The sequence below is a fragment of the Columba livia genome, chromosome 5 (genome assembly GCF_036013475.1).
Source record: "Columba livia isolate bColLiv1 breed racing homer chromosome 5, bColLiv1.pat.W.v2, whole genome shotgun sequence".
Lineage (NCBI taxonomy): Eukaryota > Metazoa > Chordata > Aves > Columbiformes > Columbidae > Columba > Columba livia.
The window spans coordinates 39,958,324-39,978,195 of record NC_088606.1 but is presented as its reverse complement, the minus strand read 5'-3'; the positions used below and the strand labels follow the sequence as shown (position 1 = coordinate 39,978,195).

The 19,872-nt window shown below is 37.7% G+C and overlaps 1 protein-coding gene across 2 annotated transcripts in view; it reads left to right on the top strand.

Moving 5' to 3' along the window:
• Nucleotides 1–19,872, top strand: part of STARD9 (StAR related lipid transfer domain containing 9) — a 110,126-nt gene that overhangs the window by 49,682 nt on the left and 40,572 nt on the right. The window contains exons 5-16 of one of the 2 annotated variants that reach the window (XM_065065867.1): nucleotides 1,976–2,008; nucleotides 2,094–2,155; nucleotides 2,624–2,736; nucleotides 8,210–8,279; nucleotides 10,996–11,068; nucleotides 11,979–12,046; nucleotides 13,027–13,124; nucleotides 13,346–13,546; nucleotides 13,947–14,044; nucleotides 16,230–16,307; nucleotides 17,143–17,217; nucleotides 17,873–18,052. In XM_065065867.1, the coding sequence (XP_064921939.1) occupies nucleotides 1,976–2,008; nucleotides 2,094–2,155; nucleotides 2,624–2,736; nucleotides 8,210–8,279; nucleotides 10,996–11,068; nucleotides 11,979–12,046; nucleotides 13,027–13,124; nucleotides 13,346–13,546; nucleotides 13,947–14,044; nucleotides 16,230–16,307; nucleotides 17,143–17,217; nucleotides 17,873–18,052 (1,149 nt within the window). Of the gene's footprint in view, nucleotides 1–1,975; nucleotides 2,009–2,093; nucleotides 2,156–2,623; nucleotides 2,789–8,209; nucleotides 8,280–10,995; nucleotides 11,069–11,978; nucleotides 12,047–13,026; nucleotides 13,125–13,345; nucleotides 13,547–13,946; nucleotides 14,045–16,229; nucleotides 16,308–17,142; nucleotides 17,218–17,872; nucleotides 18,053–19,872 lie in introns of those variants that run through there. The other variant, XM_065065869.1, reaches the window with a different exon arrangement.

The window sequence follows — 19,872 nt, the reverse complement described above, 5'->3', positions numbered from 1 at the left end:
TATGTATAAAATGAGAGTTAAGCCTTTACGTTTAGGCAAATAATCTAGAATCAGCAAAAAATCCTAGAAAATACAGTGTAGTTTAAATATTTATTTTAGATAACCTTATTATCTTATTATGTATGAATCTAATCTCCATATTAGAGGACAAAAAAAATCTATACCCCTGAATAGTTCTGGTTTTTAAAAACTTACAGCTCAAGATAGTACGAAGTCTTCATTCTCATAGAATTTTTGAACAGTCTGAGCTATGCTGAAATTAAATTACTTTCACAAATAAAACTGGACACAGTTCAAAAAAATACTTTTGTAACAGGCTTCATTATCTACTTGAGACGTTTATCTGTTGCAGAAATTATTCTTTGGCATGTGGAAACTAATACGTGCTTCACTTCCAGATTTGAGATGTATTTGAATGGTGTTTGCAGAAGCTGTTACAATTTAAGAGTCCTGTCCACCAGGAACCCCTTAAAGTGCATTTTAATCTTGGTACTCAGATCAATGGAGTCAGTTGAGGTTTTCCTGCATTCTGCTACAATACAAGGCAATTTGGTCTGTATCCATAAATGGTTTTGGCTGTTGGTGAAGCATGCCCCTAAAAAGAAAAAAAATATATAACACTTTGCATGAGTGGACCACTGTTTTCTACACCCATAGAATTCAATTTTTAATGTGAAGTAAATGTAGAATTTGTTAGAACTCTAAAGATGAGAAAAAGCTCTTCTGACATGGTTATGCTTTGGAAAGAGTTTGGATTTTTAAAAGTTTCCTTTCCCCACAGACATCAACAATAGGATTTTGTAACGTCATGGCCTGATTTTGTATTAATTTTATTCTAAACCAAGGTTAACTCCATAAAATCCTGAAGAACTGTTAAAATCTGAGTTAATGGGTGACGAACTAGGATATTTGTATTGTATTATTTTGACAATATCTTAACAATTCCAAATAGCCACATTTTGAAATTATCATTATTTATTTCCAAAGAAATTCCCAGGTGTAGTGTTTCTAAGATATTTCTGTCTTATAAAGCGATTTCTTTCTCCAGTGGAATCCTGCTTTGATCTGATGTTTAATAACATATATTCACTGTGAAATGATGTTCGAAACAAGAAGCAAGTGTTTGGTATAAACTGAACTTTTGTCTGTGGTGGTCCACTTGATGAACCTGGACTTTCTACCCCAACAACTTTTCAAGTGTGCCCTCTAAAAGCCCTTCAGGGTGTTCAGCAAGCAGATTCCACCTAAGCCTGCAAGTCTTTCTCAGGATGTGTTGGCATTGCCATCACTAAAGCATGAGCAATCATGTCAGAAGAACAGTTCATCACACAAAAACACACAGTTACTTCAGTGCTGCATAGAGTGTTCGGGCAAAGTTTAAATCGCTAATTTGGGTATTGTTAGCAGCCCATACTCTGCCCTCTCCAGGAGACCAGATTTATAAATTTAGACCATAAAGCTGTTCCAAGCTCTGTGATGCAATAGCATAAAGAAATGAAGGTAGAATAAGGACTGAACAAAATATTAGCGACCAATCGAACTAGTTTCAGTGTTGGCCTGGCTTCATCTAGACTGCAACACCTCTGAAATAGGCATGTCCAGTATCTTTGCATCAGACAGCTCTTAGATTTAACCCAAACCTCTAAACTTCTCATTGATGCTGTATAAGTTGCTCTAAAGTGATTTTTGCTATAAATGGCATTTGCACTGAAGCTAAGACAGCTGACATTACACAGTATGTGCATCCCTGCAGTGTTTCACATGCAAGATGCTTCAGCTGGAGTAGCAGAGCGTTGCCATGCTGTTCTGAACTACTATCCAGAGTGGTTTGTGTTGTAATCTGCCATACAGTCATTACTTTAGTGCTGCACTATGATTCTGTCCTTTTCTTATAACTTGGCGTTTATTTTAAAAAGAGGTTTGCAAGAGTGGTAGCAAGTATATAGTTTAATGTTTTTTTGTTTCTTATTTTAAGGCATCCATTGGGCTCACGCCTCGTATATGTGAGGTAATTATTCTTTATTTCCCTTGCATTTGTGTGGTTAGATTTTCTTGATGGATTTTAAATTCACATAAACTTCTCGTTTGTGCAGGGCCTCTTTTCAAGGAAGGATGATTACTCAGACCAGACAGCATCTTGCAGAGTAAAGGTCAGGTAAGTGTGTCGCTGTTTTGGGCAATGCTATGAATGCTTTCAACAACATATTCCTGTAAGTAAACAAAGCGAGTGCATTAAAAATTTACTTCCTGTTTCTTTAATTTTTACATTTGACTCATAATCCTACATTTGATTCTTACTCATTGTTCCCATTGGTCTGATGAAGTATGATGTTTGGAAATCTGGGGATTTGAACTCACTGCTATTTAAAAGCATATTTTATGAATTTTAAATAAATACTGAATGCCTTTTGCTTTTTGGAAATTTGCTACTATGAGTTCTTTCTATGTGCGCTGCATGGGAAGGGACGGTAAGAGAGAGAACAAATTCATTAACTTAACCATGAAAGATATATGTAAGATTCAGGTAGCTAAATTGTCTAAATACATGCTTTCTCTCTCCTTTTTTTTTTTTTTTTTTTTTAATTATGTGCATTTTAAAGTCCTTATTTCTTTTTCTTTTCAGTTTTCTTGAAATCTATAATGAGCGTGTCCGAGATTTGTTAAAGCGATCAGACCAAAAGAAACCTTACACACTTCGAGTCCGAGAACACCCTGAAACAGGACCATATGTCCAAGGTGAGAGCAGGCTTCACAACTAGCATCAGATTTTCAAGTAAATGTGTACCAGGTCAGTATGTATGTTTGCATATGTTCCTGGCATGACCCTAATTGCTTCTACTCTTCAAGAATTACTTTCCTCAAATATTTTGCTTATTAATTTGAACATGGGTGATATACTGAAATCTTTCCCTCTGTTATCCCACTGGCTGGATATCCTGCGCTATTCTATTTGTGTTTCCAAGCATAGGTTGTGTGTGAGCCATAGGGGTTTGCTTTCTTTTGTTTTAAAAAAAATCTTAACTCGATCAAGAAATCTACCAATATGAACTCTAAGTGGGTTGCATAGGTCAGCCTAAGGTCCCTCCATACCTGCTTCAGTCCTTGGCATTTACAAAATAATGATAATAATAAATTAGATAAACTCAGCTGTTTGATGTTGCAGGACAGGCTATGAGAAGCAATTAAAATCTGTATTACCCAGGTGAGAACCTAATAAGCTTAATTTTCCTTCATTAAACTGATAAAGCACAGGAAGGGTAATGTTGGTGCATTATATGATTAAAAATGTCACACACTTTTAAATTCGTGCTTGCAAGAGCAGCCCCTTTGGTGGCTTTGTGTTTTCTAGTGAATCATAGCGTTCAAATCAGGTGATACAGAATGAGGAAAAAAATAACACACACTTGTATTTCTTCCATTTCAGTTGTCTTTCTTATTTTAGTTCTTCTCTCTCATTGTTTTTTGTACTTCCAGTTCATGTCCACTTTTGATTGGTGCTGTCATTTCAGGGTCTTGGATAGCTTTAAATTGGAGTTTGACTGTGGTTGTTTTTAAATTGATTAGCTCGCAATGGACAGTTTGCCTGCTATCTTGCCATTTATCTGACCAACAACTGACAAAAGGCATGTCCCCCAAAATCAGTGCACCAGTGCAAAATCATACAGAGCAGCTTTACAGTGGAGATCAGAAGGGAGAGTCTTTTCCAAACAGATACAAGTTTCAAAAATTAGTGAGTTTGTTTAGAAAGTAACTGTGTATGTTTCCTTCTTGGCCTTCTATGTAGTGGGCAGAATTCCAAAGTTGCCGCTGATATTGCTGCCTCTGCAACTGCTTGGCTGACCACCAAATGGGTAGTTACACCTGGGAGGTGCAGAATACATATCACAACCAAATTTTATTGGTCTTGTCACATCAGATCAAATGCTGTTTTATTCTGGCTTTTAAATAGAGTTACTTCTGTTCTCCCTGGTTCGCTTTTCTCTGTCCCTTTTCCTTTGTCACAGCATCACACGTCAGATTGTTATCTGCATTTCAGAGATTAAGACAAGACATGACAACAGATAGGGTAACTCGACCCTGTGATTGAATGGAGCCTGGAATTCCCAGCTCTCATTCCCTGGACACCTGCATTATTAGTCACAGTACATCTAAAATCCGATGGTTGTTACCAATTCCTCCTCTCAAAATCTGAAATAAGCACTTGGGAAGTGTTTCACTTGCATGGCCCTATGCACAAGGGACTATCTGGCATTCTGGTTATTTCAGCTGTGCTTTCCCAGCACATCAGCATCCTGTTTAAAGAAAGTTGGAAAACAGATGAATTAATGGTCTCATTAGTATGGCAAGCTTATCATTCTTTGAAAAGCGGATTCATAGACATTTGGCCTTTACTGAGGTCTTTCCAAGATTCTCTTTCTACCTGCTTGTTATCAGAGAACTTCATTGTTGGTGGAGTACAGATACTAATTATTTTCTTTCAGCAGCTGCCCTTTCACCACACAAGAAAAGGTCTTTAAACTGCTTCCTTCCTTGGCAATTTCCATCTCTTTTCTCAGGCCTTATATCTCCAGTGATTCCTTGGCTGCAAATAACGGAGTTGCCTTGTTTTAAAAGAAAATGAAGTTATAGCTTCTGCCAATGGGCTGGCTTGCCTTTTGTCACTATTTTGTCTTCATATGGAACCTTCCAGGCCAAATCTGTCACTTTTTTTCCAGTTCTGTTTTTTGTGGGGTTTTGTTTTGTGGTTTGTTTGGAGTTTTTCTGTGGGATATTTTTTTTTTTTCTGTGGTGTGGGGGATTTTGGTGTGTGGGGGTTGTTTTTTTTTTTTTTTTAATTATTTAATTTTACCCCTTTTGAATAAGGATTTCATACTTAGACACAACTAAAATTTTAAGTGGATCAATTTTATGTTAAAGTTCTGAAATACTTGATAAAAGTTTCCAGATTATTAGATTTTGTAAAATAAGAGGAAAGCATAATGAAAAAAGGTAAACCTAAATAATATTTGGCAGCTTTGGCCACATTTGTAAATTCAGTACCTACACTTTATTTCACTTTATTTTAGAAGATTCTCTTCCTCTGTATCTTATGACAGGCTCCAAAAATAATTGTCTTAATGGATATTAAAAAAAAATAATTGTAATGATAAAAGTGCTTTGTGTTTTTAGAAAAAAAATGGTAGCATGCACAAAAAGTGAAGTAATTTCTCTACTCAAGGCATCATGGGGTGTAATTAGATGCTGTTGTGAGAGCATATGAACAGAAGTGATTTCAGGCTGATGAGTCAGTGGCTTAGGGCAACAATCTTTTTTTAGATATATCTACAGAAGTATATATTATTAAAGAAATATTTGTATGTAGAATTTACACAATTAAGAATTGTAATAGTATGCTTTACTTGATGCAACCCTGGTGATTAGTCCCTGGGGAGAGGGACTAATAAAGGTGTGATTACATAGCTCCTTTTGGAACTGCACTCATTAGCTCGCATTGAAAATAAGCAGCAGCGTGAAAGTCCAGAGGTCTTTTGCATGCGGGTGATGCGTACAGTCAGCTTGATTTTAATAACATCAAATTCAAGAACATGAAGTGGTTCACAACACTGGTACAAAATGCCCTTCTCAGCTTCAGTAATATATTGTTGCAGTCAACAGTTGCTGATATGTCAGCCTTCTACGTGCTGAAACAGTCCTTGGCAGTTTTATGTGTAGTCTCTCAGTGCAGGATCAGAGCACAAGAATGTTGTTTCCAATAGCTAGATGGCCAAGATCAGAATTATCAGCAAGCTTACTAGAAGGGGATCTTGTTTGGTATTCCCCTTCCAGACAATTTGCTGTAAGGGAGAAATAAAAATGGTGAACATCAGCAAAGCTCAGAAATTTTCCATTATTTCCCGTAGATGCAGTGAGTCAAGGACTATCATCTGTATTTGCATCATAATTCTTGTAAGCCATTGGCAATTTTAAGGTTTGCTGACTTGATCAGGAGGTTCCAAGTGTACTGTTAGTTTGTGAATTGTGTGGTTGGTGTCAATGATATGCAGAGTACAGCGAGCACAGGATGAAGACTGCATAGAGTGGAAAATCAGAAAACTTAACCCCTTTGAGGATGCTCAGATGCTCTGCGCAATGGATTTTCCATTTACGAGTCCGGTCAGGACGTCCCAATTCTGAACACTAAGTATTAGGAATAGTTTCCAGCCCATCATTTTTCCATGTAAAGGCTGTAAGATTGTAGCCTTTAAAATGCTGAAATGGATTCAGTGCTTTGAGTTGGAATCGTTTCAAGCTTCTCCCTCACAGATGGTTGCACTGTTAAGGAATCGGCCTCTCTTAAATCAGGAAATGATGCAATCTATTTTGTTACTCTGAGACAGATTTCTGGGAGAGATCCTTTCTTACTCCAAGGCAGATTTCTAGATGAGCAAGTGGTTTTGATATTTCCATTTCTTGAAAATGACTTTTTTTTTTTTTTAGTAGCCATCACAACACTTCGTCATTTCTTTTCAAACAACATTAACAATATTTCATTTACCTTAAAGAAAAACTAAACATTTTTTACCTCTGTGCTAGATTCACTATTGCAGTATTTATAGAAATGTAGCTAGGTAGAATTTAATCCATGCTTCCATTTTATAACTGGATTCTTATTCAGTTAAATAAGATTCTGAAAAAGAGTCTGGGAAAACAATATGTGATAGTTTCCATATTCTGAGCTTTGAAGATCCCAGCGCTGTTGGAAACATAATGGGCCTCTTCCTTGAATGGAAAATATGATGACTTCTGGAATTAATGTATTGTAAAGGGACACGAGAGAGCAGAAGAAATGCTTTTGTTTGAAAATCGTCTTATACTTTGTGTGTGCGTGAGTGTGCATGCATGCACAGCACAGTTAAGGCTTTTTTCAAACTGTGTGTGATCCAATTTTTTTTTTCTTTATGTATGTCAGTTGTTAAAATTAAAATAAATTCCCATCTTTGGCTTAGATTTTGCTTTCATTTGAAGTTAAGCAAGCTGTTATCGTGTGAGGATAGACTCTCTCAAACAATGTCAGAACTACTTATTTCAGTCTTGTGGAATTTTATGTTCATCTTGATGTACATTCTAGCAGTAGATAAATTATTTGATGCAAATAAATCACTTTTTTCAGTACTATGCCTCCATCCACCCTTTTGTGGCCTGCAATAAAACTACCCAAACCTGAATCAATGTGGGGAAAGGAAATAGCCCTGGATTCTGGCTCTGAGATACAACATTTCACAAAGGAGTGTTTTACTGGGTATTGTATGACAAAGACTTGCTTCACAGCTCAGGTGATTTTTTAGGAGTCACTGCAGTACAACTGATGACTAATCATCACCATGAAATGCAAATGAGGCATATTAAACTGGGTTTCTGTAAAATACGAGCCTGTTGAGGTTAATTTTGTGTCTGCTGGCATCTGCATTTTGCAGGGGCTGGCAGAGGCGGCTCAGCGCAGCAGCACACTGCCCTCCGCCGGGAGGGAACTGTTCGTCACAACCACCACTCCGACTCAGCAGGCTCTGCAATGCAGTGTTTCTGTCATTTTGTTTTCAGTGGGCTTTTTCTCCCTTAACAATAAAATCAGATTTAAAAACAAACCAAAACAACCCCCTAAAAACAAAACAAAACAAAAAAGAAACAAACAAAACACCACACCAAAAAAAAACAAGCAACCAAACAAAAACCTGAAAGCAAAAGATATGAAAAAGACGGATGTTTCATATAATTATTTGAGCTGAATACTGGTCAAGTAAATGGTAAATATTCAAGTGGGTTGGTTCCTAATTCTGTTGCATGAGCAGAGCAACTATCCAGAGGCAATGGCAAAAAGCTTCTTTACAGGTTCTGTACCCAATTTGTGGCAGTGACATAGCAGTGACTCTTACGGAGTTTCAGTTATATTGTTTTAAAAATACCATTATTCTGCAGACAATTTGGAAAAAGGTCTGTAGTTTGAAGGTACAAGGCATTTTTTATACTGATGTCACTGCATCTGGAGGATGGACTGGAATTTTTTATTTTATTTTTTAAAAAGAAAATAGTTACTCTAGTTGAGAGACTACTTGTAGAACAGACTGGCAGCCAGCAGAACATCCTTATGTTCCTGATGTTGGGTAAAAGGTTGGGAAAACTGACTGAAACTTCCTGAGAAAAATGTACATTTAACTCTTTAAATCTTTGGCAGGATTGACTCAACATTTAGTTACAGACTACAAGCAAGTTGTAGAACTTCTAGAAGAAGGAATAGCTAAAAGGTATTTTATAAAACAACCCAGCTCCATCTTTATTTAACACTTCTTTCACCATGTGTTGTTTTCATTGATATTTATTTTACTGACAGTGTTGCCAATGCTTTGTCATGACAGGATGTCAGATTTGCTGATCTTGCACATGATGTACACATAAGATGTGATGTACCTTCATATTATTCATAGCTGCCAGCACATGCTTGTGACACGTTAGGCTCTATAGCTTTCATCTCACTTGTTAGTTATAGAATAGAATCTTAATAGTTTGGGTTGGCGGGAACCTTTAAAGGTCATCTGGTCCAACCCCCTGCAATGAGCAGGGGCATCTTCAACTAGATCAGGTTGCTCAACTTAGTGATTTAAAACTGCTGAAAATATAGTATTTTTATTTATTTTCTAGAAGCATTTAGTTTATCATTATTTAAGTTTTATAAATATTTTTTAGATTATAATCCAGATCACGCACTTTTGCTGTGAGAGAACTGTGGGAATTGGCAGAAAAATGAAGCCAATTATTTCAGCTCTCATTAGTCAAGACTTTTTTTTACTTTTTTGACAGGCAGCCTTGGTTATCAATACAACTGCCATTACAGCGATGAAAAAGGTTTATATTTGAAAGAATCCTTCAAATACAAATCACGGTTCCAAAATTGATGTTAAGTCTTGTCATGAGAGACATGGAGATTTTAGAATATCAGTGACGCTGGGAAGTAAATAAAAACTAAGCTGCATTTGTGCATATGCACAAAAACATAGAATATACAGCAGGATTAAGTTTTGCTGTTACTGCATGTAGCAATCAATAGGTGCAACTCTATGGTCAGAAGAGACTTTTTCAGAACAACAAAATTCCTTTCTGTCTGCTAGTGTAATCCTACAGTTGTCTCATTGCTAAGGAAATAGAAGATGTAGAAAAAACTAAATCAGAAGTTCAATATCTTGTGTGTAACTTTTTGTGATGCTGAAGTTTTGAACTCTTTTACTTGCATGAAACCAATTAACTTTTCAAAAACTTATTTGGAATATACTGTTTACCTATAGTCTTTATTTTTATGAAATATTCCACAGAGTATTTATTGGCACATTATAAATGCAAACAAACTAATTTAAAGCATCTGCAGTCTGGGAAATTATGCCAAATGAACATCAGGAAGATCTTAGGGATAAAGAAGGTGGGGAACAGGCTGCAATTACCCCATGTGGCTGGGGTGGGAGAGGAGCAGGTGGGTCATGATGGCTCCAGGTCTGACTACACAGGAAAGACGGGAGGGGAAGCTCCTGTACTATAATAACAACAAGTGGAGTTTTTCTGAAGGCATTTTTTCTACCAGCTGATTTTATCAGGCCATCTCCAGCTCTGTTCTGGCTGCACCTATTATAAAATAAACAAACACAACAAATTCAACATGCAATAATTGTTGAAGGTTTTTTTAACTCTCGGTGATATTTTTTTTCCTCTCAATACTCCATCTCAAATGCTGAAGAACAGAATTTTTAAAAAGCAAGAAATACAAATTTCCGAATTTCCAAAAGCAGAGCTCTGGTTTTGTGTAAAGCAAAACAACAAAGAATCTAAATAATATTATTAGAATAGTTTAAAATATTAAAATGTACACCACATGCAACAATGAAATTAAATATATGAAAAAGCTGACACATACGTGCTCCCATAAAAGTGCCTGTGGCTTTGGGCAGTGCCTGCTCCTGCGGCTGTGGGGGTGCCAGAGCCAGGGAGTGATGAGGAGGGAGGAGAGTCATGGCTGGGGCTCATGCTTAGGGGGGTTCATGCAACTGCATCTCTGCTCTCTCCTGCCGCTGCTCTCTGCATTGCTCTGACAGCTGAGCTCTGACAAAACGCTGGTTCCACAGTCCTTGTCTGCACTACTCAAATTGCCTGCTGTTGCCGAGGGTGAGCTTGGCAGCGCTGATGCTGAAGGCTCCACATGGAGCTGATATTGAACGCAAGCTACAAAAGTGACAAAGGAAAAGACCTGTGCCCTAGGCAAAACCCTGCTTTCTTTGGGTTTGTCTAAGGAAAACAACAACAAAGCAAGCAGAATATCCAAAAGTTTCTGCTACAGACGGTTGGAGATTGCCACTGCTCCTCCTCTTGTGCCTGGTACCTGCTTGCCAGCGGGCAGTGGGTCAGGGAGCCCAAGCAGATGACCGGTCTGTCCATGGGGTAAAGCCAAGCAAGTGCCACACGAGTGAATTACAGTATTCATTTGATACTCACACTCCTCTTACAGCGTAAAATTACTGCATCAGCCCTGTGACAGAATGGAGCCCCAGAAAATGGTGTATGAAGCTTTTTATACCCTTTGAAGTGCCAAGTAATAAAAATGCGGACAATACGGAGAAAATGTACTGGGCTAGTACATTCAGTGGTGTTGTGGGTGAGCTGTACGATGGTGTTGCTGGCTGTACTTCTCTGCTGTGTTCTACCCTTGCGCAACACCTTCCACCTGTGCTGTAAGGCTGTTTGAAGATACTTCCTGAGAGTGCTGCTGGTGGACACAAACCCCTCTAACTGACCCGTGGTTTCCACCCTCCTGGGTCTTCTGCCAAACACTCTGTGATCAAATCTAAGAATACAGCCTACCATATTCACCAAGTTTCGCATTCCTTCATCTTAATTTATCTGCTGTATTTGTTAGTTTTGCTTTCCCTGAATACAGGAGAAATAAGTCTTTGTAACTGAATGGTTTGTTCTTCTTTCTAGAATCACAGCAGCTACACATATTCACAATGCCAGCAGCAGATCCCATGCTATCTTCACCATCCACTACACTCAGGTTAGCTAAAAATAACACAACTTCCTCTTCACTCTCAAAAAGCATTGTTCTATGTCTTGTGCATTGTTTACTTGTCACTGTTTTGTGCTATTTGTAATAATCTCGGTGGAAGCTGTTACCTACTTCCTTTGGATCCCACTGCAGATGTGTTACGCTTCCTGCACCCCGATGTGTTGAGTGTTTACTGAAGTATTCTTGTTCTTTTATGCAAGCGTATAGTCAGAAGTGGTGCCAAAGACTCACTGTACAAAGACATGTTTAAAGTTTTAATCAACCTTTTGAAATGCTATACTTCTAGGATGCTGTGAAAGTTTACGTGTGAATATGTTTGAAGTTATGTTTTGTCACACTTGTTCAGGATCCTTAATTGAAGTACAGCATTAGTTTAACACTTAACAAAATTTTGTATCTGTCCAACATTTCGGATGTGCTCATCTCTTTAGAATTTGGCATCCAGTACTCACCCAGAGACAATGCACCCTTTCTCCAGAGGAATTATATCCTTCCCTGGCAGGGAAGTCGTTTGGTGATCCAATAGACCTTTTCTATCTCACACTTATAACATCCTGTAATCACAGAACATTTTGGGATATTTTTCAGTAGTTTCACAAAAGACGTTTGGAATACATTAGTGGAAAATAACCCTGCAAGATCTACAAGAAAGCCTTTCACAGTCGCTAGGCAGTAAAGGTTTTTTTCAAGAGGAAATCGGCGTAAGAGGGTAGTTTCTCTGTCCAGTGAGAAAGCTGTTGAGTTAATTGTTTGAACATAGCCAGTGGGTCAAGGTCATAAAGAAAGGCAGTGAGACAGTCATATGTACAACTCAGTTTCAAATGAAAGAGCACATCTATTTTCTTTTCATTAATTAATTAATAGGAATAATCTTCCTTATTTATATTTTTCTCTTCAGGCTATATTGGAGAACAATCTCCCCTCTGAAATTGCAAGCAAGATCAACTTAGTCGACCTTGCAGGCAGGTAATAATAAACTGGCGGGCAAAAAGATAATTTTCTCTGAAGATGCTGGTAATACGGCCTTAAAACATGAAATTTAATATATTAAAACTTCATTAAACTAACAGTAAGCCTGACTTTTGCATACAGTAACAAGGAAAACTGAGCTAATATTGTTTCTGTCATCTGTTCTTTTGTATTGAGTATTGGATTTCATTGGACAGCGGAATTCCATGGTCTTCAGATCCAATACTGTGCTGTTGCATACATTTAATGTAACTTCATTCAACCCTGTATTCTTATAAAATGGCTTTTCCAGTAGCTGTTGGTGTAATTACCAAATCTGAGCTTGACAAGGGGGAAAAATGGAATGTATTCTTCATAGCTGCCTAGCATGGACAAGATAAAATAGTCATATCTTAGTGCTTATGTTGTTCATGTTCCAAAAGTTCTTAAGTCTCTGATCTTAGCTATACATTTCAGTGAGGAATATGTGGTTATGCTGGATGTAACAGAGAACAGAAATATGGAAGTCGTGCTGAGGAGTTATAGAACAGTTGGAGAACAGGGCATTTTTATTTCTCAAGAACATAAATAGCCAAGCATGTGTGAGCAGAGAAAGTAGTATTGAGGGGATATATAGACTTTGTTGTTGTTGTTGTTGTTGGTTGGTTGGCTGGTGGGTTTGTGAGTTTTTTTTTTGTTTGGTTTTGTTTTTAATTCAGAACCACTATGATTTGGTTTTCTAGTTCAGGCTTGAATTTATGTTTTGATGGGTCTTTAACAATAGTTTGCACCAATGGCCTTTGCTCATGGCTTTTTGGGCTTTCTAAACCAGAGAGCAATATAAAGTATTCAAAGCATATGATTTTTTAATTCCAAAGCTTGCAATTTCTGTTTTCTGGTATGTCAGGAAAATACATAATGTTTTCATATTGCTTGTATGCTAATAATTAAGTATTTTTGTTTGGTTTCATTCTCTTTTCCATGCTTGTGGGCTATAGTGAAAGAGCTGATCCCAGTTACTGTAAGGATCGTATTACAGAAGGTGCCAATATTAACAAGTCATTAGTCACACTTGGAATTGTTATCTCCACTTTAGGTAAGCACAATATTTATTTCTTTATATAGAAAGGAAGTGATAAAAGCACAGGACTCGCTCACCTTGTGCTGTGTCTTAATGTTTATCTATATTTACAACAAAAAGCTGAACAGAACAGCTGTATGGCATCTTCATAAACTATAATGACATCTAAGAAAATCAAATAGCCATGGCAGAAAAAAATAACCGCTTTCCTGACCTCTGTGGTGTTTCTCCTTCAGCACAAAATTCACAGATGTTCAGCAGCTGCCAGAGCATAAACACCATAACAAGCGAAGGGGAGAGCAGTCATGTGGACAGTCCTGCCACAGGCAGTGTCAGTGGGACCAGGCGACCAGCTTACATCCCGTACCGTGACTCCATCCTCACCTGGCTTCTCAAGGACAGTCTGGGGGGCAACTCCAAGACCATTATGATTGCCAGTGAGTTTGGTTTCTGTTCATTGTTAACATTTTGTGCTACATTACCCCCTGAAAAGACATCTCTACTGCAGTGAGAAATATATCACTTAAGATCTGTCCTTGTAAAAATTTGCTTAACTACTTTGTAGGATACTCAAGGAAATAAAAAGACATGCTGATTGTGCATGAAGCTTAAGAGTCTTTCCACCATCACAGCTTTCATTTAAAGTGATTTGTTCAGTTATAAATACAATCTTGAGAAGATATTCTCTGTGAGCTTGATGAAATATCCATGAGGATATTTTTGGGTTTTGTTTTTTAAAGAAGCAAGACTAAAAAAATCCACCTTTTTGAAAAGTGTTGGGTTCAACTCATTAATTTTTAAAATAGTGTTTCATTTCTCTTTGTTTTCTGTCTGTAGCTATCTCTCCTGCCAGCTCCAGCTACAGTGAGACCATGAGTACCTTGAGATATGCTTCAAATGCCAAAAATATTATTAACAAGCCCAGAGTGAATGAGGTGAGGCCTTGGGTTCTGCTTTTCGTTCTTGTTCTGTTTTGTTGTATGTGTTAAGGTTTATTTAGTATATCTGCTCTCTGAATAAAATTCATACCTCTTTTTCCGATGTTATCGAGAGCTACATAGGAGCCTGGATATTGAAGAATAATTTCCTTGATCCACTGCATCTTAAACCATTTAGAACTTCACATCTATTTTACATTCATCTCTGTCCACTGAGTTTCAGTCCTTCTCTTTGAATTGTTATGATATGTATGTATGTCTTTATCCTAAATATTGGGAGAGTTACATATCTGTTAGGATTATTTGTTACTGTTTAACTTGTTACCTATAAAAGCATAACCCTTGCAACCCTTCTTCTTGACATGTTGAATGAACTCTGTTCAGGTTGCAAAGTCAAGAACTGAAAAGTTAATATGTCAGGCCTAAGGTAGCCTGTGTAGTCTCAGTTTGTCTGCTTTTCAGTACACAAAATGATGCAGCCTTTAAATACATGGGAACAATTTTTGCCACAGAACCACAGCTTCATTCGTTGCACAAAATAGGCCTCTTCCAGGTATGAACTCTGACTGTGTGGCAGATTCATCTGTTCGATTATGCAGGGGTGCTTCACAGGCTGCACAAACTGAAAGGTGGCATGGTATTAAAGGAGGGTCTGATGCTGCCTTGGAGAACTGGATTCTGTCGCTGCCTCTCCTACAGCATTCTGGGTTCTTAAAGCAATCTTTCTGTGTGCCGTTTCCTCATTTTCCACTCTTTCGTCCAGTCCACATTTATCAAATGGGCAAAACATAAACTCTGCCAGTCAAAGACATGCTGTTAGAACAGACTGATTAGCAGTTGTGGAGGTCTTAGACACTATAGCGATGAAAATCAACATAAAAAAATCCATGGGGAAATGCATAATTCTGTCTATATTCACAACAAAATTCAAATAGCACATAATAATCAAGATTCAATATCACATATGCTAGAAATATAAAACTCTTGAATTGCTGCTCTTCAACTGAGCATTCTTTACCTGGCATTCTGCATGAGTCTGCTGTCCTACAGTGATCATGTAATTTAAGGACTGAATCACAGTGTATCCATTTAAGGGACTGAATTAAGGTTTCAAAAAAAGTCTTGATTCCAGCATTTCCTGATCTTCGAGCAGTTGACTTTACAACTTTACTAGTGTTCTTTCGTGATTTGGTCTGGGTGTATCGAGATTTTATCTGTAGATAAAAGGATAGAATCTTAGAGATGTGCTTCATATATTTGCTTTCCTAATGATACTCTGTTAAATATTGGGTAGAAGGAAACCTATCTAATCCAAGGTTTCCCAAGTGTGATTTGCATCCATATTACCAGTGCCTATAACTAGATTTTAGACATTACTAATGGCAGCAATAGTGTGTTCGGTTTTGGCAGCAGCAGTTCTCAGTTCTGTGACAGGCCACAGGCAAGTAAACACAGTCCTCCTGGGTTAGCCTCTGGTTTCATACAGACTCTCAGCCCCCAGCTTGTGTGCCCCTTATTTTCTTTCACAGCCCATGCTAAACCCTTAACTCCATCCCTTCAGCTAGCTACTCTCTTCAGCTACCTACTCTCCTCACTGCAAATTGACTTGGGCTAGTGTCACTGGCAGCCCAGAGAAATTTGACTCTTGACTCAAGAGTTTCCCTGAACTGTCTGCAAAAAGCTGATTTCCAGAAACTGCCTGTCCAGAGGTGCTCACTCTAAAATGGAGATAAATGCCCCCACACAAGTAGGCAGGAAACGTTTTGTGTATCAGCTGCAAGGGCTTTTAATCCCATGGTTGGTGACATTCTGACTTAGTCTCCTCTAGCCTGATTTTTCTCCTCTGCGTGACAGAAATAGCAGCATTTTTCTGATGTGATGGGACTATTTTGAAGGTAAATCCATGAAAGTATCCAGCTGTAGTCATGATAGAAACTAAATACTTCTCTGTTCAGAAAAGAAATGGAACAAAGTTTATGGGAAAAGAGAACCCATCAAAGATGGGAACCACCTGCCCCTAGGCAGTACATCCCAGGGGTCTGGCAGAGTGGGGCACTGAGTGCTGCTGTGAGTGTGCCTGTTTTCCTCTCCTCCTGGCTCTTGGAACAGTTCTGCATTGATTTGTGCAGCTAGAATTTTTTTAAAGAATGATTTTTCCAACATCTGTGTCTCAATGTTTCAGGATGCAAATGTAAAACTGATCAGAGAACTGCGAGAAGAAATTGATAGGTTGAAAACTATGCTGATGAGCTTTGAACTGGTACGTAGGAACACTTCTCAGCTGCAGCTCTAACGGTGCTTTAGGTATCTACAATAGCTTACTTGTGTCTTATCTGTTTATCTTTCCATATTTATTGTAACTGGAGGTAAGTTAAACTGTTCTCTGAGTGATTTCACAATCAACTAACTGCATTTGTGTCATTTCTCCTTTTTCTGGTGTTATATCAATAATTCTGAAGTAAAAGCAGTTGTGTAATGATTAGAAAGGATTTCCTGGCATCTCCTTCATGGAGTCAGATGGTTTTCTTGTCCAGAAAAAACATGAAATAGAAATATTTTCTTTGTAACAATATGGAAGCACCAAGACAGTACAAAATATTAATCATTGATGTAGTTTCCCTGCCAGACTTGCTACAACCCTCTTTTCCAAAAAAGTCAACTAGTAAACCTCAATGGTATTTTGGAGGTTTCACCCTGCCTTTGTACTCTGTCCCCCAAAAGAAGTTGTGAACATCCATGAGCCCTCACAATACAGCTGACACTCTTTGTATTTTTCTCCTTCGGAATAATAATAGCATCTTGGTTTTCCATGCCATGGAGAGCATGTTTTGCTGGGGGAGACTGGAACTACAGTCCAGGATTTATTTACACAGAAGTATCTCTCTGTTAATGCTCCTTCAGCCATTCTTCACAAAAACTTGCATGCAATAGCTAGAGAGGTGTACTCTAGATGCTAGAAGGCAGCATCAAATGTCTGTTTTGTCTTTCCTTCTTCTGAGTTCATCTCCGTGAAATTCTGGTGAGTGAAAGAATGTGCCTGTTAATTGTGACTAAGGAAACTAACATGTAGATCTTGGTGGCTGTTGTTTGTACAGAGGAATTCCAGTCCTTCTTGGAGTGATGACAGGGACAGCAATCTGACTGAACTGGTGCTTCAGAATGAAATGAAGGTGTGTACAATCTGTGACTCTGTCCTGTTTCACTGGACCAGGGAGATAGCACTGCCATGATTCCTTTTCTCCTTGCTCTCAATATGCTAGAAACCGCCATCCTTAGTGGTGCTGGGTGCTCCCTACCAGTTTGTGATGAGTCTCGTGTCCTTAACAGGATATGTCCATTGTGTGTCACTAAGTCTGCACAAGCTACTCCTTGTTTGAAGGAGGTCTCAATGTATCACAGTAATTAATTACACAGAGGCTCTCTCTTCTAAGATTAAATTCCTTCAATTTATTAAAAGAAAATAATTGTGCAGACACAAAATTACAAAGATTTGATCACTGGTGACCTGGAAAGGTTTTGGAGATCTTAATTTTAAGTTTTGCTTAAAGACATGCAAAATGACTAGTTAGCATGATCATATGTCATTTGGGGAATGAGTCTTCATTGAATTAAACCTGCTTCACTAGGTGGTAGTACAGTTTTTACCTGATTTTTTTTGTTGCCACAGAAATGTACTGTGATTAGAAATATACCTGCACTGCAACTGGTGAAAGAATTCTCCATCCAATAATTGGAAAAAAAATGCTGTTCTTTCTCAAGAAATTTATGTATGAGAAAGATTAACCTGCTTAGTAAGTGAAACCATTTCCTCCCCTGTTCTTTAAGATTGAGCAGTTGACCAAAGACTGGACAAGTAAGTGGACAGACAGGAAAGCCATCATGGAAGAATACAGTGTGGACATCAACAAAGAAAAAGCTGGAGTAACAATAGATTCTAGTTTTCCTCATCTGATGGCCATGGATGATGATATTCTCAGCACAGGAGTGGTGCTGTATCATCTCAGGGTGAGATATTATCACTTGTCTTATTTTTCCCTTGAATTTGAAAACACTTGTTTTCTTTGGAAATGGAGAGTGGTTAAGGTGGCATTACAATGACAGCTATTGAAAAGGAAAGGCCACAAGACACAGGTAACAGGGCAAAAAAAGCAGAAAAGGATACGTGAAAATGAGGAGAAGAATTCAAATGTGGGATAATAATTTGACCTCTTATGAATGCATGTGCAAACTGTTTGATAATGTATCATAAGCAAAGGCATTAGTAGCTTGTCCATAAAGCATGAGGATAGATGTGTGTGCATGGGTATATAAATGTAAAGGGTGGTGCTTAAAGTATACCAGACATTCTGGTCTGGACTTTGCTAGGTACTTGTATACTTGATACTAGAATACTTGTGTATGTGTAGATCAAAGATAAAAGTCAGCTTTAACAAGCACAAGCTCACTTTGTCAAGGACTTCTGTATATTGCTCTTTTAACCCTACCAGGCCTGTCAAGCAGAGGCAGGTGTGTAGCTTGAATGCTCATTATTTGTGATCTCACTTGAGTGGCTGCTTTCCAGGGTCAAGTGGAAATCCTGGCCTCATAGATACTGTTTTGCTGTGTAGCTGCTCATTTAGGGGAAGATTTTCACCAAGAAACTTTCATAATATTGTATGTGTATTACTCCACGTTGCAGCTTATAAAGTGCATAGCTAGGTCAAATAGTTTTATGGGATTATTTTTTCTAATAAATCAATGCTAAGCTGGACTTTAAATTTTTAATGTTGTTTAAATGAATGGAAATTACTGAAATATTGATGCTGTTTAATGTGAGGTGCACTCATTAGCAAAAAATAGAGCTGAAAAATCATAAACCTGTCTACTAATAAAATATCTTAAGCCAAACCTAGGTTTTCTGCTAATTGGTGTGGTTTAGAGACACAGGATTTTATTTCACTCTTGAAAAGTTGCAATGAATACTTGAAACAGAAATCATGTTGTTCTTTATGATGTTGAAAGAGAAACTTTACTAATTTTTCTCATGCCAGCACAGAGAAATTGTACCAGATAATAATTAGAGACCAAATAATAATGTTCAGTACTGATCGACATGCAACTTGAACTACTCAAACCTACATTAACATTAAATATTTATTAAAAGTAATTGCTACTACTTTAGTGTTTTTCTATTATGGGCCATTTTGGAAACAGCAAATATTTTCACACACTATATTTTAACAACACCTGAAGTAATTTAACGTTAGTCATTTTAATGGAGAAACCTAGTTTGAAGGGTCGCCTTCTGAAGTCATTAGTGTCTCTCTGTCACACTAACATCTTTGTCCCCTCTTTCTTTGCTCCTAGATGCTGCCTTTTCTTTTCTTTGTGCTTTGCATCTCTTAGACTCTGGTGTCTATTACCTTCATCTGAACAGCAAGAAGGTAAAACATTAGCAGTTCCTTACATACTAGGTCTTCAACATATAACAGCACTTTACATTGTACCTCTAGAGGTCTTGGCAGCAGTTTTCAGATTGTCTAGAGTGAACATCATGTTACTCTTTTAGTCTCTTCATGTTCCATAGTGTTAATTGCACTAATCAATGCTGTGCCTATGCTTAAAGAACCTTTCTTTCTTAGGTTCTGTTGTCTTTTTTTCTGGCTTTCATTAACAAAATATATATGTTTTCCCTATAATTTAACTGACCTTTTTGCATAGTTTAAGAATATGGTATTTGTTTATATTGTTTTAGAAAAATATGTACTTCACAAGCTTTTTATGAAAGTTGGAGCACTTGCAAAACTGAAAGTTTAAAGCAGTCTCACTCTTTACGGTTCTATAAT